Source organism: Patella vulgata, chromosome 1 (assembly GCF_932274485.2).
Source record: "Patella vulgata chromosome 1, xgPatVulg1.2, whole genome shotgun sequence".
In the NCBI taxonomy this organism is placed as follows: Eukaryota; Metazoa; Mollusca; class Gastropoda; family Patellidae; genus Patella; species Patella vulgata.
In genome coordinates, this window is record NC_065879.2 from 85318370 (window position 1) to 85341959 (window position 23590).

Consider the following 23590-nt stretch of genomic DNA (forward strand, 5'->3'; position numbering starts at 1 on the left):
GTGATTGGACGGTTGATTAGGAGCATGCCATGACGAATTGCTGAATATCTGAGGATTGGTGGAGCAATTGCGCATTATTAAGACAAAAGTCAAAAACGTCCATTTTCACTTTTGACAGTGTATCTCTTTGCGAGTGAAAGTCGCCCATATGAACTGTTTATGTTTATGTGTAGGCAGATTGGCCTGTTTTAACATACACTAGTAACCTCTAATAAAAACAGCAGTGCAATTCCACAGTTTTGTATTGTTTCTGAATATCACCTACTTTTTTTGAAGAGTATATTATAAGGAATGACGGCTTAATGAACTTATCAATAAAATTTGACATATTATTCTTAAAGAAATTACTAGTATTGTATAAATTCTCTTTAAATATATTTTTAAACAAGTTAATAATATTTAATCTACAATTTTCTTTATCTAAAGTAAACATGCGACGCTTATAAATAGCTTGTTTGCGCAAGATAAAGCACCATTGCACTAGGTCAAGTTGAGATTGTCTTATATAATGTAGACTACTTAAGACCTATTCACACTAGGAATTTGTCAAACACCAACTGTAATACTTTTAGTAGAATTTTTGCTCGAGAAATAACATATTCGCATAATATGTGATATGTACTTAAAATACTTAAATCAACTTAGTCTGTAATTGACAGTTGACACATAAAAAAGAGTTATTTATCGAAAACATATGTCACTCATTTACCACCAGAATTACACGTGAGTGGAATTATTTTAATTGCATCATTTGATTTAAAGTAACCAATCATTTTGTTAATTACACAAGTTCAGGGCCATGATCACGCTTTATGGTGCATGATATTTATATACCTTTAAAAGAAACCGTGGAACCCTGTAAGTCAGACTTGCATTAGATTCCAGAGATCGAGGGTACATCTGAGTTCCTAGACAGCCGAGAGGCTGGATAGGGTGGAGAAGTGGTTTTAGCTATATAGTATTGTAATTTGTGCTATGCTTGTATACCTGTATTCGGGGATCACGTGGCTAAGTGGGTAAGACGCTAGCTCACTAGCCTGGAGGTCGGGTGTTCGATCCCTGCATTGGCCGAGAAAGTTCATCCAGATTTTCCGGCGTGGTTCTCCCTTGTCAGTGATGCAGGACGGAGGGGCTGACAAGGAAAGCTGTCTAGTCGTTCGGATGGGACGAAAAACCGAGGTCCCGTGTACACATTGGCGTGCACGTAAAAGATCCCTTGGCAGTTGGAATTCGATATAAGAGTAGGCCGTAGTGCCGCTGTCCGGGCAAAATTTCCCTCATAGCACACTGTATGGCGTATGCCCGTCTTCATTAACCCAGGTTAGGAGCAGAACAGTAAGACGTTAAACTCCATTTCATTTCATTTCATTTCATTTGTATACCTGTATTCAGTTATATGCTATATAAAATGTAGAAGCGAACTATGCATTATTATTCCTGGTAAGACAAACGTCTTAAGAAACTGGAAGAAGTAAATACACAACGTGAAGCAGAAGTAAAGACAGCTAGAAACAAATTCTAGACGATCACAAGGCTACAGAAATATGTAGTAAGAAAAGATGCATGGGTCGTATGTAGGATGTGGCAACCGGTTTGACAATGTACGCTCTCCACGTCAGACAAAAGACCCATGGTGCTACACAACCAGCAAGACTTATCTCCATTTTGAACTACAACGATGTTTCGAGTCAAACACGTCAAAGCACCGTGTTGAGATTTCTATTCGATGAGTTCTCGTCACCCATTGTTCATCTACTAACTACTATTGTATTTCACAATTGTAAATTCCAAGGACAAGGAAATTTATACCAGGTGGTGTGGGGTGCCCTTAGTACGTTTTGTAAGTGATATGTTGCGCGGTTGGTGGCCCAAACATTTACTAAGTACATGTATAGTCATTCGTATGCGTGTCATTTATATAACTAAATAGATAACATAATTGCATAGGCATTGATGTGGACCATTCTCATTGGTGTGGACTGTCCTTACTATCAAACTGAAAGTATAGCGGTGGGTGGCGATTTTATTTAAGATGGCTGTTTTTAGAATCAGAGATGCTGTAATTGATGATTGTGAAGATTTATTCAGAATGTGCAAGGTACGTGTAATACAGATAGTTATTATAAAATTTCAATTTCATCAGGCAATTTGTCGTCAAAGTTTTATTAGTTATTTTTTGTTTTGAGAGAGAGAGAGAGAGAGAGAGAGAGAGAGAGAGAGAGATGTGGTTCAACGTCCACTCGACACAAGCTAGGCCGTTTCGGAATTAATATATGGTTCAGTTTTATTTTAATAATTCGCTTGCGTGTAGGGGTCTTCTTTAGCAGTGGGAGGAAACTAGAGGACCCCGAGAAAATACACGAGGTTGGACAGGCGACCCTACTCCTTGTCACATACAAGCGGGGAATCGAAACCACGCCAGTTGACTCAATGACAGACCTTATGACACAGCGGGCATGCGCTAACCATTCGGACACCCAACCTCCCTTGAAGGAGCAATGATATGTATGAATTTCATATAACATAATTTATAATAACCTTAGGTGTTAGAAATAAAAGTGTTGGCCTGTTGAGGTGAAAGCAAAACTGCTTGAAAACAACTAACAAAGTCGCTTAACGTTATTAATAAGGGCCCGACGGTACAGCGCAGTGGAACTAAAATGAAATGGGGTTTAATGTCCTACTGTTCTGCTCCTACTAGGCTAATGAAGACGGGCAAAATTTCCCTCATAGCACACTGTATGGCGTGGGCCCGTCTTCATTAGCCCAGTCGGAGCTGAATTCCCAAAAGCTAAGAGTTTCCAGCCGTCTGATTTTTTCACCAGTATTGATACCCCGCTGATTGCTAAAGATATTAGAGATTTTTACAGGCCTGTATGTATATGTTTTACTATCATTAAGTAAGTCTATGGTTACTTTCCCATTTTGTTTTCAAGCTGGAATTATTAACCCCTTCATTTGTTTTGTGATATTATCATGGCCTTATAAAACATTGTTATTTTGTCTCACAGGATCAGGCGATTCTTCATGGCTTTGGAAATGAGATGATATCATCTGTAGACAGTAAGTAATATATATATATATATATCCAGAAATATTAGCACAACCGTAAAGCTGCACTACTTTGTTTCACGGTAAACGATGAAAAGATAAAAGGTATGCCGACAAAAACTGATTTCAACACTGGTTTAATAACATTTTAACATTTTAAAATAACATCCCATCTTCTTGTGAGGGGTTAAATGTTGTGACTAAAGCAACATTTAGATTTCCGCATGCTGTATGTATTTTTGGTAGTCTGTGTTACTATGACGCTATGACGTCACACTCATTGTTGTATTAACTAAAATTTATGTTGTTTACCTGAAGAGCTTAATAAAATAATCGAAATTGCTAGTAATCAACATATTATGTAGTTCTTTTTTCAAAAGCTTTTATATCTTTGTGTATTTAATAGCTAAGATTAGTTATTTTTAACTTTTCATATATAAAAGTAGGGGATATTGAAATGCAAATACCTATGCAGGTTGTGATATGATAAATAGTCATGGACACTTGACATGCTTTGAGAGTATATTCACAGATGAAGAATTTATCGCCCCAACAGAACCACTGAGCTGCATGTGCGACACACAATCGCGCCATACCCGTGGGAGGGGTTCATTATCAAATTTGACACTTCAAGGAAACTGCCACTTGCTGGTTTATCCTATCGATGTTTGCTCCCCTATCGGTTCTTGCATAAGATTTACTGTTTAGAGTTCCTTTGCTTTAGTATGTTACGTTTAATTTGATCGGGAGACGTGTTCGTCGACATCAACGTCAACCGACAACACTGCAAGAATTGGCCGTGACACTGCAAGAGGAGTGGGTCAGATTGCCCCAAATCGTGATTGGTCGGTTGATTTGGAGCATGCCACGACGAATTGCTGAATGTCTGAGGATTGGTGGAGCAATTACGCATTATTAAGACAAAAATCAAAAACGTCCATTTTCACCTTTGACAGTGTATCTCTTTGCGAGTGAAATGGGGCCGTCAGATAAGCTGCGCATATGAACTGTTTATGTTAATGTGTAAGCAATTGGTCTGTTATTAACATACACTGGTTACCTCTAATAAAAACAGCAGTGGATTTCCGCAGTTTTGTATTGTTTCTGAATATCCCCTACTTTTTTTTGAAGAGTATACTTAGAGAGGGAAAAAAAATGGGTTCAACGTACACTCGACACAAACCAGGTCATTTCGGGAACAACCGGGAAATCTAAAGTACGCCAGTTGACTCAGTGACAGACCTTATGATACAGCGCGCACGTGCTAACCATTCGGCCATCCACTCCCCACCCACCCCCTGTAATCATAGGAGTACTTGTACATCATCAGTAGAAATATATACCTTCATCAGTAAACAATAAGTAACATATATAACACCATCAGTAAGTAACAGATATAACAGCATCAGTAAGTAACAGATATACCTTCATCAGTAAACAATAAGTAACATATATAACACCATCAGTAAGTAACAGATATAACATCATCAGTAGACAATCAGTAGCAGATATAACACCATCAGTAGGTAGTAAGTAACATATATCACATCATCAGTAGACAGTAAGTAACATATATCACATCATCAGTAGACAGTAAGTAACAGATATAACATCATCAGTAGGTAGTAAGTAGCAGATATAACATCATCAGTAGACAGTAAGTAACATATATCACATCGTCAGTAGACGGTAAGAAACAGATATAACAGCATCAGTAGACAATAAGTAGCTGATATAACAGCATCAGTAGATAGTAAGTAACATATATAACATCATCAGTAAGTAACAGATATAACATCATCAGTAAGTGACATTTATAACATCATCAGTAGATAGTATGTAACATATATAACAGCATCAGTAAGTAGCAGATATAACATCATCAGTAGACAGTAAGTAACAAATATAACATCCTCAGTAAGTAGTAGATATAACATCCTCAGTAAACAGTAGATATAACATCCTCAGTAGACAGTAAGTAACAGATATAACATCATCAGTACACTGTAAGTAGCATATATAACATCATCTTATCTCAAAAGACAATGCCGATATTGCATATGTGATAGAACAATCGTAACACGAGATCAGTAACAATGATTTGAAAAATCGAGAAGTAACGTTAAAAGGAAAACAGTTACCGATACTCAATGAGGTCGAGAGAGATAACAGGAACACGGTCGATTTTCAAGTCACGGCCGATTCCATTAAAGGGGATGGCAGTGAGTGGGGATAACCGCTATCCATAACAATAATTGAAAGAGTGACAATGATTTATAACATGGGGGTCACGGTGGCTAAGTGGGTAAGACGCTGGCTCGCTAGCCTGGAGGTCGGGTGTTCGATCCCTGCATCGTCCGAGAAAGTTCATCAAGATGCAGGGCGGGGGCCTGACAAGGGCAGCTGTCTAGTCACTCGGATGGGACGAAAACTTAGGTCCTGTGTACACATTGGCTTGCACATAAAAGATCCTTGACATTTGGAATTCGATATAAGAGTAGGCCATAGTGCCGCTATCCTGGCAACATTTCCCTCATAGCACACTGTATGGCGTATGCCCGTCTTCATTAGCCCAGTTCGGAGCAGAATAGTAGGATGTTAAACCCCATTTCCTTTGATTTTTTTTATTTATAACATTAATAAAACCGGTGAAAAATAGAAACTCCACGTATTATCTAGGAGCACCCTTTAAATAAAGTCATACTATAATTATTATCATTATCAAATTATATTATGTTTTACAGCTTTCAGAAAAGATGGTTTTGGTGAAAAGCCTTTATTTAGATGTCATGTAGCTGAAAAAATTGAATCAGGTTGGTAGCAAAGCAAGATGTTTCGTACTCTCATCTTTGTCCTTATTCGTGCCATTTGTAGCATAGTAAGTATAGTGGGTCCGATAAGTTGAAGACAATCCCTCTCACTACTGTGTTAAACATACAGAGATGGAGAGAGAGAGAGAGAGAGAGAGAGAGAGGGAGAGAGAGAGCGAGACAGAGAGAGAAAGAGTGTGTGTGTGTGTATGGGGGAGGGAGTAACGTCCACTCGACACAAATACATAGTTCAATTTTTATTTCAACAATTCGCTTGCGCTACGCGTAGGGGTCTTTAACAATGGGAGGCAACCGGTGGGCCCGGAGCAAACTCACGAGGTTGGACAGACGACGCCACTCCTTGTCACGCACAAGCGGGGAATCAAAACCACGCCACTTGACTCATGCAACAGGTACGCGTTAACCATTCGGCCACCCAATCCCACATATCTTTCGTCGTACTTGTTGGCCTGGAGGTGGCGTGTTCGTTCCTTGCATTGATCGAGAAATTTCATCCGTATTTTCCTACGTGGTTTCCCCTTGTTAGTGGTGCAGGACGGAGGGTCTGACAAGGACAGCTGTCTAGTCGTTGGGATGGGACGAAAAACCGAGGCCCCGTGTATACATTGGCGTGCACGTACAAGATTCCTTGACAGTTAGAATTAGATATAAGAGTAGGCCGTAGTGCCGCTGTCCGGGCAAAATTATCCTCATAGTACACTGTATGGCGTATGCCCGTCTTTATTAGCCCAGTTCGGAGTAGAACAGTAGAACGTTAAAGCCCATTTCATTTCGTCTGACACCATAGCGTCAAAAGCCGCCCGTATGATCCCTGGCGCGACCTCTCACTACAATTGGTCAGATCTTCATGTAGTAGAGGCCATCGAAAGTATAAAAACGAAACGAAATATAGATCTATATTTTGATCAGATGATAGAACATATTTTTTTTTAGGCCCAGTTACTAAATGCCACTTAAACATACATTATGGGAGATTCGATAACGAGTTGGCAGTTCTCATTATAATAGTTAAAAACTAGATAATGTAAAGGCAAAAGGCAATTTGCTGAAAATTTCATTCAAATTGATCCACTATGAACCGAGAACTAAGCGATATAAATTTCCCCTAGCCTCGATCATCATTACTAAAGTCAGTACGATAAATAGCATAGTCTCGATTATCCATTTCATCGTTAAATCGTGAAGGAAAGTTATGCAGTAAATCGGCTCATAATCCACAAAAGATCGCAGGCTAGCGATGCAATCTAGAGTTGATTATGGTCTGGATAGGTTAATTAATGTCTAACTAATAATTTAGAAAACATTTCAGGCCTAAAGAAAGACCTGCAATAGACAGATGTAGCTCTTGCATAATGTATGTTTAAAGAATAGAATATGTTCAACCCATGTTCAATCCGTTCTATGTTTTCATGTATTTCAGGTGACATAATAGCATACACTTTGTTCATTCCGGCCTATCTGTCGTGGATGGGAAAATACATGTCCATGGTAGAGCTACATGTTACAGAAACTGAACGGGGTAAAGGCGTTGGTCGGGCTCTTGTGCGCCGATTGGAACAGGTAAAATTTACTACGATATATATTTATTTACTTTGAGAAGTCATCCGATATCTCACAATGATTCCTAAACATACCAGAATCAAACTTTAATAGAGAAATGAAATGAAATGGAGTTTAACGTGCTACTGTTCTGCTCAGAACTGGGCTAATGAAGACGGGCATACGCCATACAGTGTGCTATGTGGGAAATTTTGCCCGGACAGCGGCACTACGGCCTACTTTATATCGAATTCCATCTGTTAAAGGATCTTTTACATGCACGCCAATGTGGAAACGGGACCATAAGAAATGATTCCTAAACATACCAGAATCAAATTTTAATAGAGAGTTAAAGAAACCATCCGGATTTTCACAATTATTTATAATTTAGTAGCAGGAAACCCGGCTTTGTTCGGGGGTCATAACTCCGAAACCGGAAGTGGTAGACTAACGCCACCTGTTCTATGTTACTCCCCGGTCCGAGCTACCCCTATACCCCAAATTTCAGACTCGGGGCAGACCTAGTGTAGCCGTCAACCCCGAACAGACAGACAGACAGACAGACAAACGACAGTCACAAATATTAGTATAACTAGCAGGATACCCGGCTTCGCTCGGGGGTCATAACTCCGAAAGTGGTAGACTAACGCCACCTGGTCTATGTTACTCCCCGGTCCGAGCTACCCCTATACCCCAAATTTCAGACTCGGGGCAGACCTAGTGTAGCCGCCAACCCCGAACAGACCGGCTTCGCTCGGGGGTCATAACTCCGAAACCGGAAGTGGTAGACTAACGCCACCTGGCCTATGTTACTCCCCGGTCCGAGCTACCCCTATACCCCAAATTTCAGACTCGGGGCAGACCTAGTGTAGCCGCCAACCCCGAACAGACAGACTTCGCTCGGGGGTCATAACTCCGAAACCGAAAGTGGTAGACTAACGCCACATGGCCTATGCTACTCCCCGGTCCGAGCTACCCCTATACCCCAAATTTCAGACTCGGGTCAGACCTAGTGTAGCCGCCAACCCCGAACAGACCGGCTTCGCTCGGGGGTCATAACTCCGAAACCGGAAGTGGTAGACTAACGCCACCTGGCCTATGTTACTCCCCGGTCCGAGCTACCCCTATACCTCAAATTTCAAGGTTGGGGGCAGATGTAGCCGCCAACCCCGAACAGACAGACTTCACTCGGGGGTCATAACTCCGAAACCGGAAGTGGTAGACTAACGCCACCTGGCCTATGTTACTCCCCGGTCCGAGCTACCCCTATACCCCAAATTTCAGACTCGGGGCAGACCTAGTGTAGCCGCCAACCCCGAACAGACCGGCTTCGCTCGGGGGTCATAACTCCGAAACCGGAAGTGGTAGACTAACGCCACATGGCCTATGTTACTCCCCGGTCCGAGCTACCCCTAGTCCCCAAATTTCAGATTCGGGGCAGACCTAGTGTAGCCTCCAACCTCGAACAAACAGACAGACAGACAGACAAACGACAGTCACAAATATATATAGAGATAGATAATATAGAAGATGGCTAACTGGGTAAGACGCTGGCTCGGTAGCCTAGAGGTCGGGTGTTCGATCCTGATTCGTCCAAGAAAGTTCATCCAGTTTTTCCGGCGTGGTTCCCCCTTGTCAGTGATACAGGACGGGGGGGGGGGGCTGACAAGGGCAGCTGTCTAGTCGTTCGGATGGGACGAAAACTTAGGTCCCGTGTACACATTGTCTTGCACATAAAAGATCCCTTGACATTTGGAATTCGATATAAGAGTAGGCTTTAGTGCCGCTGTCCGGGCAAAATTTCCCTCATAGCACACTGTATGGCGTATGTCCGGCTTCATTAGCCCAGTTCGGAGCAGAATAGTAGGATGTTAAACCCCATTTCCTTTCATTTTTTTTATTTATAACATTAATAAAACCTGTGACCTAATAACCTATGGGGGTTTCTTTCGATGTCTTTTTAGTGCGTGATTCACGTGCTGTACTTGATAACAAATGGTAAATGTCACCTACACGTTTTATTCAGACACCAATGCAGCTTGGAACATCGGTCTCCATTATCAGATGAAGACTAACGGGTTTAAGTTGTTTGAAAACGTATCACGTATATTGAGTTAGTTGCTCGGCCCTAAGTTGGAGGTTTTTAAGTGCTTTTCACAGAAATTTAAGCAGTTTTATTCTCCAAAATATAATCGAGATTGGCCCTTTAAAGACAATTCGAATTTTAAAAAAAAATATTTATTTTCTTTTGTCTTAAGCCTTTTCTAATCGATCAATCCTAATAGTAAGGGCGTCGGGCTCATGTACATCGATTGGCACAAGTAAATTGTTTATTTACTATGAAAATTCATCCACAGCTCACAATTAAGCGAGAGAGTGAGAGAGAGAGAGAGAGAGCGAGTGAGAAGGAGGGAGAGAGAGAGAGAGAGAGAGAGAGAGAGAGAAATGGGGTTTATCGTCCAGTCGTCAGAAACTTGGTTATTTCAGGACTAACATACGGTTCAATTTTATCTCAATAACTCGCTTACGCGTAGGGGTCTTTAGCAGTGGGACGAAACCGAAGGACCCAGAGAAAACCCATGAGGTTGGACAAGGACCCTACTCCTTGTCACGTACAACCGAGGATTCGAAACCACGCCAGTTGACTCAATGACAGGTTTTATGATACAGCGCGCACGTGCTAACCATTCGGCCATCCACCCCTCCTTGTCTCTCGCGAGAAACAAGGGTGCCACGCTTTGACCTCTAGCTGGCCGGTCACCTCTGACTTGCGGCTGTGGTTTCGATAACTGGTGTGAGCGTATGCGGCTGGAGATAGGGGCGCCTTCTCAACCTCGTGGGTTTACTCCGGGTACTCCGGTTTCCTCCCATAGGAAAGACCCCTGCGCGTGCGGTAAGATAATAAAAGTGAAAAATAAGACTTGTCTGCGATATCACCTTCAGTGGAAGCGGACGTTAAACACTAAGAACAACAGAAAAGAGAGGAAATATATTCTTGTGCAAAACTTGTTCAATTCGGTCAATCTACGATACCATTTAAGGTTTATTTCGGTTTCCAGTTATATCTGCCAGCCACTGTGACCTAGTGAGAAGACACTGATTCGCTAACCTTGGAATTTTCCGATGTGGTTTACCTTTGACAGTGGTGCAAGAACAATGTCTGGTTGTCCGGTAGTGGACGAAAAACCGAAGTCCCCCTGTATACGTTGCACGTAAAAGATCCCTTGACAGTTGGAATTCGAATCTAAAGTAGGCCGTAGCGCCGCTGTCCTTGCATGGCGTATGTCCGTCTTTACTAGCCCAGTCGGTGCAGAAAAGATGGACGTTAAACCCCATTTCATTTCCAAATTAAATACAAATGAAAGGTCGATAGTGTAGGAATTGCCATTGGGTTGAGATATCCATGTCACTACTTATTGAGCTCTTTCGTCTAACATCTTACGGGGGAAAGAGAAAATGGGGATTAACGTCCACTTGACGCATAGTGGGTCAATTCGGGACTAACATATGGTTCAATTTTATTTCAAAAGTGCGCTTGCGCGGAGGGATCTTTAGCAGTGGGAGGAAGACGGAGGACCCGGAGAAAACCCACGAGGTTGGACAGGCGACCCTCCTCGTTATCACTTACAATCCGCGAATCGAAACCACGCCAGTTGACTCAATGACAGACCCTATGATACACCGCGCATGCGCTAACCAATCGGCCATCCGCCACTCACCCCCAACCTCTCACGAAAATCCAGAAATATAACAGACTAAATTTTATGTTAATTTTTAATTTTAATGTTTGTAACAGGTTAGTCTAAAAGAAGGATTCTGTAGACTTCAGTGGGAGGCTATGGAATGGAATCATAAAGCAATGAAATTTTATGCTAAAATTGGAGGTGAAGACACTTCATTAACCGATGGGGGAAGAAGAACATTTATAAAAAATATAAGTAAACTAGAAATGGAAAAATGTGGCTAGCGTCAATACCAAATGATTACCCAAGTCAAGATTAATTTTTATATAAGTAATCGAAGAAAAATGGAATAAGAAATCTCGCTAAGCAAGAATTACCCCATGTGACCATCAACGACGTTATTAATTATGTAGAATCTTTGAATAAATTACCGGGTCTTATTAGAAATGAAATGAAATGAAATGGGGTTTAACGTCCTACTGTTCTGCTCCTAAACTGGGCTAACGAAGACGGGCATACGCCATACAGTGTGCTATGAGGGAAAGTTTGCCAGGGCAGCGGCACTACGGCCTACTCTTATATCGAATTCCAACTGCCAAGGGATCTTTTACGTACACAGGTCTTCGGTGTTTCGTCCCATCCGAACGGCTAGACAGCTGTCCTTCTCATACCCTTCGTCCTGCATCACTGACAAGGGGAAACCACGCCGGAAAATCCCGATGAACTTTCCCGGCCAATGCAGGGATCGAACACGCGACCTCCAGGCTAGCGAGCCAGCGTCTTACCCACTTAGCCACGTGATGCCCGAGAGAGAGAGAGATAGAGGGAGAGAGAGAGAGAGAGAGAGGGAGATATACCATTGACTTATCCTCTAATTTATCTTCTGCTAAATAAGTTCATCTTCTAAAATCCAAGTCTAAAGTATCGTTCCAGTTAGCACTATATCCAGAACACGCTGTTTGTTATACGTTGCCAGTGCGGAGACGATCAAAATAATGATGAAATCTTCTCCTAGAGAAGTATCTTAAGGACTCCTAAAATCAAGAGAGACAGAGAGAAATGGGGTTTAACGTCCACTCGACACAAACTAGGTCATTTCGGGATTAACATATGGTTCAATTTTATTTCTACAATTCGCTTGCGCGTAGGGGTCTTTAGCAGTGGGAGGAAAAAGGAGGACCCGGAGAAAACCCACGAGGTTGGACAGGCGACCCTACTCCTTGTCACGTACAACCAGGGATTCGAAACCACGCCAGTTGACTCAATGACAAACCTTATGATACAGCACGAACGTGCTAACCATTCGGCCATCCAAACCCCCTCCCCAAATCAAAGAGTCCCAATAATAAAAGAAAACTTATCATGTCTGATGTTGGATGAAATTTTAATTTATTTAATGTTAAAGGTGCATTATATAAGAATAAAGAGCTGACGATTTTCGCTATAATAGTTAAAAAATAGATAATCTCTAATAGATAGTCAGATTATTTCAATTCGGGCCTAGTTATCGTCTCTGGAAGAACAGTGTAGTCTCGATTGTCATGGGCTTGCGCGTAGGGATCTTTTAGTAGTGAGGGGAAACCGGGAAGTTGGAGGCGGGGCTCCCTGAGAAATGGGGTTTATCGTCCAGTCGTCAGAAACTTGTTTTTTTCAGGACTAACATACGGTTCAATTTTATCTCAATAATTCGCTTAGCAGTGGGAGTAAATCGAAGGACCCGAAGAAACCCCACGAGGTTTGACAGACAACACACCCTACTCCGTGTCAGGTACAAGCGGGGAAATTAAACCACGCCACTTGATTCAGTAACATACCTTGGTAAATAAATGTTTAATTAATGATTTTTATAACCTGTAAGTGAAGCCAAAATAAAAATCGGCCTTAGCCAGATTTAGCTCTTACAAAATACATCTTTTATAAATACATTAATGTTTATGATTTTGGTATGTTGTTCTTATCTCCGTGTGTGATACAATCATCCCAATCAGGCCAGAATGTCGTCTTCATTCGATCACAATAATCACGAAGATTGGTGTACTTTTCTGAAAGAATAAACATTACAAGAGGGTGATATTATACCAATCTGATTAAAACACAAATCCCATTTCGTTTCGTTTTTCATAGTTCAAAATTTCGTTTTACACAGTACCCATGTCTGGTTGATGCGAGGGATTAGCTAATAAAACGGTCTGTACGGCAAGTTCTTGGCACGTAACTGTGGGTATCCCACTAGAAACAACAAAACTGATTTGTTAATCAAATTATGTCTGACGTCATAGAGTCAAAAGCTGTTCGTATGAACCCTGAAGCAACCCTAAACTACAACTGGTCAGATCTTCGTGCAGAGAAGGGCATCGAAAGTATAAAAACGAAACGAAATATATAGAGGATATTTGTCGTTTTGTCGTGAATAACATATTTTATTTCATCTCTAAGCAAGAAAACGTTTATATTTTCATGAATGCTACGCTACGCATTCGTGAAAATATAAACGTTTTCTTGCTTAGAGATGAAATAAAATATGTTATTCACGACAAAACGACAAATGTTCTATTTATTTTATGATTTTACAATCATTTTAGGTAAACTCTGCTAGCCAGTGGAATAACACTTTTATTTCACTGATAAAACGCGGTATTCCACTACTGTTTATAAAATAAAGATTTGTATTCTACTCAGATTTGGTATTATATATGATGAAGTTTATCAGCTACACAGTGTTGCCTCCATCTTCTATAGGAGGCTTGATCTCGCTTTAACTACGTACATCTTATCAAGTTCTTTACGTAATACTCTGCATATGTCGGTACTAATTTCGATTGGATACAAGCCCAGCTTGTTTTTAAAACTTTAAAGGTATTCGGTTTTAAATCAAACTTTGTCAGATGGATAAGTACTCTTTACAAAAATATTACATGTGCAGTTTTAAACAAAGGATTTACTACTAACTATTTTGATGTTAAGCGGAGTGTTAGACAAGGGGATCCACTAAGTTCAAGTATCTTTAATCTTTGCATTGAAATACTATTAAATCAGATAAGACATAACATAAATATATTTGGAATACAATTTGGAAAACAAAATATTAAGGTTACAGCCTTTGCTGATGATGTGACAGTATTTTTAAGAGATTATAAATCTGCAAGACATCTACTTGAGGTCTTAAAGCTATTTTATAAAATTTCAGGTTTAGAAATCAACTTATCAAAAACTGAAATTTATAATCTAAATTATAAAAACTTTAATAATGATGAAGAAATCAAATCTCTCGGAATTAAAATATGTACAAATTACATCAAAATATTAGGAATATACTTTTTCTGTGATGAAAATATATCATTTAAATTAAACTTCAACGATAAATATCAAGAAATCGAACAAACCTTAAGTAAATGGAACAATCGATGTTTATCATTAATGGGAAAAATACAGATTGTAAAAACATTTGCCGTTCCAAAAATTGTATATCCTTCATTATCACTACCAATTCCTGTTAACTTAATTAAAGAATTTAACAGAATAATATACAAATTTATCTGGGATGGAAATGATAAAATTAAACGAAATGTATTAATTCAAAACTATAAAAAAGGCGGAGTTAAAATGATTGATATTGAATCAATGTTAAAGGCACAATGTATATTTTGGATAAAGAAAATTGTAGATGATAAAGCAGAACAACCTTGGAAAGTACTATACAACCTTATGCTAAAAGAGTACGGTGGGCATTTATTGCCAATGTGTAACTATAAATCGACACTAATACAACTACCAACATTCTCTAAAAATCTCTATCAAAATTGGGAAGATGTATTTACAAGCTACATTGATACTATTGATAATCTTGAAGGTCAACGTATTTGGAATAATAAAAATATAACAATAAACAACAAGCTAATATATAATTCAAATCTATTAAATGATAATATTGTATATGTAAAAGATTTAAATACTGATAACTATAACAGTGAACAAAATAAATTAACTTTTCAAGGTATCAAGTCGAAAGTAGGAAAGCTATTAAACCTTTCCACTTGTATCTATAATCCTAACCCGACATCAATCTGTTACTATCTTAATAAAATATTAAACATAATATATAATAACTCAATCTGTAAAATTAAATCTAAAGATGTGTACAATAAATTAATCCTAGAAAAACTTACTAAACCAACATCGATTTCAAAATGGCAGACGTCTTTAAATGATGTCATCACTATCGATGATTTTTATAAATATACTATTCCAAAAAAGTAGGGGATATTTGATTTTTAAGTGTTATTAAAGTCACCTAATGAAACTGACGAAGAAACAAATGACAAAATGAAATGAAGTTCACATTCATCGATTTATTCCAAATGATCGTTAGACTAAGTAAGGCACAGACTGACCATTATAAGGGTAAAATGATACCCGGGGTCAAACAGCAAAGTTACCACAGCATCACAACCAAGTCAGTAACGGGTAAATCCTCCTCTGTTTGCCAAACAAGCATTGATCCGACGTGGCATACTCCTAATGAGACGTCTAAGGTCATTTGGGTCCAGATTGTCCCATTCCTGTTGCAACGCAGCAGCAAGTTCTTGGACATTGGCAGGACGTTGTTGACGTTGACGTAACCTCTGTCCAAGCATGTCCCAGACATGCTCGATGGGGGAGAGGTCGGGACTCAGTGCTGGCCAAGGTAATGTGGTGATGTTCTGTTGTTGGAGGTAACCTGTAACGATCCTGGCCCTGTGACATCTTGCGTTGTCATCCTGGAAGATGAAACGGCGGCCATGACGTCGTGCGAACGGCACAACATGGACTGCCAAGATGTTGTCCCGGTAGTACTGGCCTGTAACACGCCCTGCAACAACATGTAAAGCCGTTCTTCCAGCAACAGTGATGCCTCCCCACACCATAACAGAACCACCCCCAAATCGATCATGTCTGATGACGTTAACGTCTTGGAAGCGCTCGTTTCGACGACGCCACACCCTCCTACGTCTGTCCAAAAAATCAACAGTGAACCTTGACTCATCTGAAAACATCACATTGCACCAGCTTCGATTATCCCAGTGTTGACGATCCCTACACCAACGACGTCTTGCCTGAATGTGATGATCTCTCAAACAAGGGATCACGCGAGGACGTCGGGCGCGAAGGTGACCCCTATGCAGTCGATTCCGAATCGTCTGGCCACTCACTCTCACACCAGTGTCTGTTTGAAGACGAGCGCTGATCTGATTTGCTGTGATGACACGATTTCTCAAGGCCAAGGTACGGATAAATCGATCCTGGGCTTGAGTTGTCGCCCTTGGTCGACCTGAGCGTGGTCTGTCCTGTACAGATTGTGTATCACGGTATCTGGACCATAGCCTGCTTATGACAGACTGAGAAACATTCATCGTCCGCGCCACAACCGCCTGTGTTGTGCCGATCTGTAGCATGCCAAGGGCACGTAACCTTTCATTTTGGGTAAGCCGACGCATATCAAAATTTGTTTTCTGGTCACTAAAACAATTAAACTGATGTTTCCACCCTGGAATTCAATGCCACAATGACTGTAACATTCAAAGTCAGAGTCGTGCAAATCTTGGGTTGGACCCCCATGATGATCCCAAGCATCACCTGCATTCCATGCGGTAGCTATTGGTGCGTTTGGGCGTCACATGTAACTGGAAATGTTTCTTCTGTTAGGTTCTATAGTGACTTTTTTCGTATTCATTTGCATATTTTAGTATTATGCTCCCAAAATCAAATATCCCCTACTTTTTTTGAATAGTATATTTTAAATTAATTTATGAAATTTTACCGGAATATAATTTACAGAATATAATATATACAAACGATACTTTACTCAAATGGAAATTAAAGTCTTCTAACTTGTGTGATTTCTGCAGTGCCGCCATTGAAAACATAGAACATCTTTTCTACTACTGTTATTACTCTAGTAAAATTTGGTCTGAATTTCATAAACTAATTAATAAATTAGATATAGAAATCGTTTTGAAAAAGCACAATATTCACTTTGGATTTATTGACCAAAGCACATTTCTTAATAGGTCAGAGTGGACCATAACAAACCATCTATTATTCTTAACTAAATATTATATCTGTAGCGAAAAAAGTAAAAATAATACTCCGCAAAAGAATAAATATCTATCTTTTATAAAACACATAGTTAATATAGAAATTAACATTCATAAAGAGATTAGAAGTAATTGGACAAGTATATTGGAAATGAATTTATAATATATAGAGCCTACTGTACATGATTTTTTTTTTTTTTTTTTTTTTTTTTAATGCATATGATGATTTTATAAATATTTCTATTTATAATATACTTATATGTTGTGTTGTGTAGACTACCAATATGTAATGTTGTATGTTTTTATGTTGTATCTTTTGTTTTTGTTATGTGTTGTATCTTTTGTTTTTGTATTGTATTGTATTGTATTGTATTGTATTGTATTGTAATGTATCTTAATTTTAATAAATATTCAAAAAAAAAAAAAAAAAAAAAAAAAGCCCAGAATGTGAGCCTGTCAAATTCCTCGCTCGTCGCAAATACCAAGTATCGCGCTTTCAAGCTAAAATGTCTACCTATGATACTCGAGTTGCAAAGTTCAAGGTTCATTCAATGTCAAGGTTTCCGTGGAGGATAGCGATGTTACAACCTCAGATTGGACGCTATTGCTCACGTGTCTGTAGATAAATAGCTATATGTTCGGGAATTGTGAAGTAAACAAGCAACGGCCAGATGTTGTGAAACTCGCAGTCGTTGCTTCAGGAACATGTCCCAAAGTCAAACAATACATAGAAAAGTTATAATGTCTCACCATTTACAAAATATTCAGCCTTGGTACCGGGCAATTGCCATCTCAGCTGACTTAACTGTCCAAATAAAGCACAGTCCGTCTCACATGGTTTATCACCAAAGAAAAATGGCTTGGTATCTGAAAAGATTATTATTTATACAAGAGCTGAAATTAAAATCTTTTAATATTATACGGGTGGGAAGTCAGGCCACACCCATTTCACTTTTTGTTCTTCGGGAACATGGGGCTTGGATGCCCGAATGGTTAGCGCGTGGGCGTTGTGTCATAAGATCTGTCATTGAGTCCACTGGCGTGGTTTCGATTCCCCGGATGTACGTTACAAGGAGTAGGGTCGCCTGTCCAACCTCGTGGGTTTTCTCCGAGTCCTCCGGTTTCCTCCCATTGCTAAATACCCCTACACGCAAGCGGATTAAAACCTTTCTTCTTATTTCTTCACTAAAATGACTTATTCAAAAAAAAGTACTCGGGTGTGGTGTTCAAAAGCTTTTAGTACCAAATGTTTAAACATGCATTATGCAAGAGCTAAAACTGTCTATTGCATGTCTTTCTTTAGGCCTGAAATATTATATAAACTATTAATTAGACATTTATTAACATGAAAAGACATTAATCAACTCTCGATGCCATCTTATGTGTCAGATTTTCACTGGATTTGAATCCATCAACGCTCATTGATCAAGACTAGGTGTGAAATAAATTCAATCGCTAATATCACGGTGGCTCAGTGAGTAAGACGTTGGTGTAGTCTTTCGGATGGCGGTACGATTTACCCAATACTACCCAATACTAACTAAATACCACCACATAACACTTCAATATTGTGAAAGACTAACGGAATACTGCAATTATATGAGATAAAATGGACTTTATTCGTGGAATGCGTTAATAAGTGTTCGTGGAAAACTTGCAAAAATGTATGCTTAAAGTGATAGCCAATGTCTGGATGCTTCAGTTAGCTCCCTTGATCACCCAGTACAAATATTAAATATACAGGAATGGTGACTCAAAATGTCCAATTAGATCGCCTTATGTTTAATTTCAATAATTCGCTTGCACGTATGGGTCGTAGCAGTGGGAAGAAATCGCACGGGGTTGGACAGGCGACCTCACTCCTTGTTACGTACAAGCGGCGAAACGAAACCACACCACTTGACTCATACAACACGCACCAGTTAACCATTCGGCAACCCAACTCCCCTTATTTTTCGCCGTAATTGCTGTCCGAATGTAATGCCCGTGTAGTTGATTATACCCGGCTAGATTTATTTGTTAAGGCCAACTCAAGATTTCGTCAAGTTCGCTGAGATGTAAATAAAGTTAGGGTTCGTGATTGTTGGCGAGATTATAGGTTATGGTTAGGGTAAGCGTTCGGGCTAGGTCCAGGGTTAGGGTTGGGATTAGCTCTAGTCCTGTTTATAACTCGTGACCTTTGACCAAACTGGAAGTTGGCCTTATGAAATAGATCTAACCTAGGCCTATACCCTGGGAATCATTGCCAGTCGGGAATCTGACTAACCTAAGAAATCCGACATGGCCTTTATGTCGCCTTCTTCTATCCGGATCATCTCTTCGTAACTATGGCGACCAATACCCTGTCCTTCCGCTTCCGACTTTATCTTTCTACCGACAATCCACACAAATAATTTTGGTACTCCTACGACATCTTTCATCCAATCTTTATTGTCGTAAACCCATCTATGTAGTGCCACACACCTTACAAATAACAAGGTTCGATTGTCCAGTTCAACGTTAGTTGATTATATGGCACGGATAGCCTATTCTATTTAATATCGCAGCCATCCGATGGTCTAGATCAGGGGTGTCAAACTCATTTCGATTTAGGGGCCACATGAACTAAAATTTTACATCAAGTGGACAGGAGATATACAAAAATATGAAGATAAAGTCAAACGTCCTTGAACTTTACTGAATTCTAAAAACAAAGCCAAACGTCCTTGACACAGATAATTTTTTAGACTGGCTTCCAAATTCCCAAGGTATAATATTAAAGTAGCTAAGTCTCTAACTCAATATCATCCAAATTCTTCGTCATTGAAAACACGAATTATTTGTCAATTTAAATCAACATTGATGTTGTGATCTTACCGGGTTAAGATGGGGTTCTGATATCCAATATTTAAGACAAAATAAACATTTACCATAGGTACACGAATCGTGTACCATAACGCGTTTCAGTGCCATTTGTAACCAGGGACTCAAATAACGAGGCTAGACATATTCAACAAGTCATGTCAAACGGTGACAGACTCTTATCTGGAAAGCATGCGCAATAAATACTATTGGTGTAGACTGGAATAACCAGACACTAGAGACGGCCATTCGATTGAGACTTCTGACATATTTCGTCTAACATAACTGATTTTTGAATTAGAGAGTAAAAACGGAAACGATTGAATGTAAATCAGTTTATATACATTCATATGTGTCTATTTCTAGGTCCCAAATATTAGCGGTTTAGCTCCTTTAAACACAACGTCCTCGTGTATATCCATAACATACAGTACATAAGTCAGAGTTTTACTGAAACCGGAAAACAATAATAAATGATTTCCACCGCTGGAAATTAGGCTGCTCACGGGCAAAATATCCCTGTTAACACAATGCATGATGCGTGTCCGCATGTGTACAAGATGTTAATAAATAAGTGTTACTTTACCAGTACAGATTTTCTTCCGCCATTTTCTGGAAGGCTCTGGCTATGCCTCGTTCTGAACTGGTAAGATGGCTGTTTAGATCTATTTTGTATTTATCGTTAAGGAATTCTATAATCAAACTCGAATCATTCACTTCTTCACCTTCGAACTCGATAAATGGAATTTTACCCTTTTTAGACCGCTTCCTTTCGTGAGAATTCTGTAAGAAAGAACACACATTGGTTGTGTTGTACCATAAATAGAGGATTGCCCTTGTTTCTCGAAACTTTAACTAAAGATAAAATCGAAATTTTGGTAGATACTTCAATTTTGATTGGCTCGCTAGCCTGGAGGTCGGGTGTTTGATCCCTTCATTGGCCGAGAAAGTTCATCGAGGTTTTCCGACGTGGTTTCCCCTTGTCAGTGGTGCAGAAGGAGGGCCTGACAGGGACAGCAGTCTAGTCCTTCGGATGAGACGAAAATCCGAGGTCCCGTGTATACATTGGAATGCACGTAAAGATCCCTTGGCAGTTGGAATTCGATATAAGAGTGGGCGATAGTACCGCTGCCCGAGCAAAATTTCCCTCATAGCACACTATATCGCGTATGCCCGTCTTCATTAGCCCAGTATAGGAGCAGAATAGTAGGGCGTTAAACCCCATTTCATTTCATTTCATTTCGATATTGTTGTAAAATGAACAAACGATGAGCTATTTTTCTGTTGAAAGGTATATCTCGAATCCATTTAGACAAGAGTAGGGGCTATGACAACATGACATCACTCACCTTATATTCAAGTTTAGCCATCCTTAAGTAGGTCTCCAGTTTTAAAGGGAACGGCGAAAGACTAGGTGCAAATGGTCCACGACCAGCTTGTTGTAAGAGTATTGGTGGTTTTCTGAAATTAAGAGTAGAGGTATCAAAAACAAACATACTCCATATGTTGAAATGAAATGAAATGGGGTTTAACGTCCTACTGTTCTGCTCCTAACCTGGGCTAATGAAGACGGGCATACGCCATAAAGTGTGATATGAGGGAAATTTTGCCCGGACAGCGGCACTACGGCCTACTCTTATATCGAATTCCAACAGTCAAGGGATCTTTTACGTGCACGCCAATGTGTACACGGGACCTCAGTTTTTCGTCCCATCCGAACGACTAGACAGCTGTCCTTGTCAGGTCACCCGTCCTGCATCACTGACAAGGACTCCATATTGTGTATGACATGGCAAATCTAAACAGTGCCATATTTAAATGAAGCCATGCCGTGTGCTATTTTGCCAGTACGCTGGCGCTACTACGGTCTACTCATTTCGGGACATACATATGGTAAAATTTTATTTCAATAATTCACTTGCACGTACAGGCCTTTAGCTGTGGGACAATCTGGTTAAAACACAGATCCTATTTCGTTTCGTTTTTATTGTTCAAAATTTCGTTTTACTTGTCTTTACTACACTAGGATCTGGAAGAGTTTTTATCATTGTCGTGTTCTGAATGGTGTGAGGAATTGGCCAATGACACGGTCTGTTACGGCGAGCTTTAGGTGTGTTTTGCTCGGGACTGTGGGTTATCCACTAGTAACATCAATGCTGATTGGTTGATCAAATGTCTGACGTCATAGGGTCAAAAGCCGCTCGTGTGACCTCTGACGCGAACTATCACTACAACAGGTCAGATCTTCATGTGGTGTGGGCCATCGAAAGTATAAAAAAACGAAACGAAATATAGATCTGTATTTTAATCACATTGGCCGTGGGAGAAATCCCGCGAGGTTGTACAGGCGACTCTGCTCCTTGTCATACTTCCAAGAGCGACGAGAACTATTATGTAAACTCTAATTTCTACAACTCATAATATTTTTCTTTATATTTAGAAATGAGTCAGTAAAAGGAGTCGATAAAAACAATGACACTGCAGATTTGGCCAAAGGGCACGAGGTGTAAACAGGGCTTGCGCTAACCCCAACCCTAACCCTGGACCCAGCTCTAACCATTACCCAAAACCTAACACACAATCCAGTCAACAATCACGTGCCCTAACCTTATTGACGAAATCTGGAGATGGCCTTATGGAATAGATTCTGCTTGACACTGCAATCTTTAATAGGAGTCGCCATTGTGAATGTCACATGATACTGGTGCTATTCAATATGATTGGTTCCAGTGCCGCGTCGTTAAGGTAAACAACATTCCGTTTACAAAGATGAATCTACTTCATACTTCAAGAACAAATCTCCAACCTGAATGGCCGCAATATCCAAAAATTGGTATATTGTTTTGAAATGCAATACACACATCTGTCATACACACAAAGACTAAATAAACCTATTCCATTTCATTAAACAAATACTTCTAAAAATTCTCGAAGTATACTTAATGTTTTCGACTAAAAATCGTCAATTTAGGACATAACATGTCAGTCAAGTAGCTTAGTGTCTGTTTTCAAGGGGAGCTAACTGCAGATAGGCAGCCTAAGTTTAGTATAGGTAAACAATAAACAGGTATGTTTGTTTAGCGTTTATTATTGAGCTAAACGGTTGTTTCCATTTGTTATTCTTTTATCACCGCACAGCTACACGACTTTACTTGCCGTGTATTATTGATTTGAATCAAGCATAATTTAAATCTCCGATTCGAAACGTCATCGGCTGTAGAACGATGGTTTGTAAAATATATAGTAAAGTACATATATTCACTTCGCCGGTGTACCCTGGGTTAATGATGCATAATGCGTCGTTATACGTTTAACTTACCCGTTATTAGCCGCCATTAGTAATCCTTCAGTGTTTTAACAGTCATGTGGTGTTCTACCAACTTCTATAGTTTAATCACTTCATATCGTATGATATTACATTAATGTATACCAGAACTCAGCATCTATACCGTCGGTTGTATAAGACTGGTTGGTTGTAACAGCATTAACGATGACACATATATTGACCCACTCAATCTGAACACATTAAAGCCATGTATACACGGCTTGATAGAGTCGTACGCGACTTTGG

General features: G+C 39.8%; 1 protein-coding gene and 1 long non-coding RNA gene across 2 annotated transcripts; one reads left to right on the plus strand and one right to left on the minus strand.

Moving 5' to 3' along the window:
- The first annotated feature begins 1957 nt into the window (after positions 1 to 1957).
- LOC130014111 (uncharacterized) lies at positions 1958 to 11550 on the plus strand. Its single transcript, XR_008789091.1, has 5 exons — positions 1958 to 2098; positions 3012 to 3063; positions 5796 to 5864; positions 7303 to 7442; positions 11218 to 11550. It is a non-coding gene; the product is annotated as an uncharacterized LOC130014111 (long non-coding RNA).
- Positions 11551 to 12474: 924 nt separating this feature from the next.
- Positions 12475 to 23508, minus strand: LOC126821138 (failed axon connections homolog). Its single transcript, XM_050549476.2, has 6 exons — positions 23339 to 23508; positions 21369 to 21480; positions 20606 to 20802; positions 19445 to 19641; positions 17929 to 18045; positions 12475 to 13146 (listed from the first exon to the last, which is right to left on the minus strand). Exons 1-6 carry the CDS (start codon positions 23353 to 23355, stop codon positions 13037 to 13039), a joined length of 750 nt encoding a protein of 249 aa, XP_050405433.1. The 5' UTR covers positions 23356 to 23508; the 3' UTR covers positions 12475 to 13036.
- Positions 23509 to 23590: the final 82 nt, after the last annotated feature.

What these genes read in the sequence shown, in the direction of transcription:
- LOC126821138 (XM_050549476.2), bottom strand. An exon ending in TGGCTAAACTTGAATATAAG is followed by an intron (nt 20,803 to 21,368) that starts GTGAGTGATGTC and finishes TCTTTCTTACAG; the next exon opens with AATTCTCACGAAAGGAAGCG. An exon ending in GGCTGAATATTTTGTAAATG is followed by an intron (nt 13,147 to 17,928) that starts GTGAGACATTAT and finishes TTATTCTTTCAG; the next exon opens with AAAAGTACACCAATCTTCGT.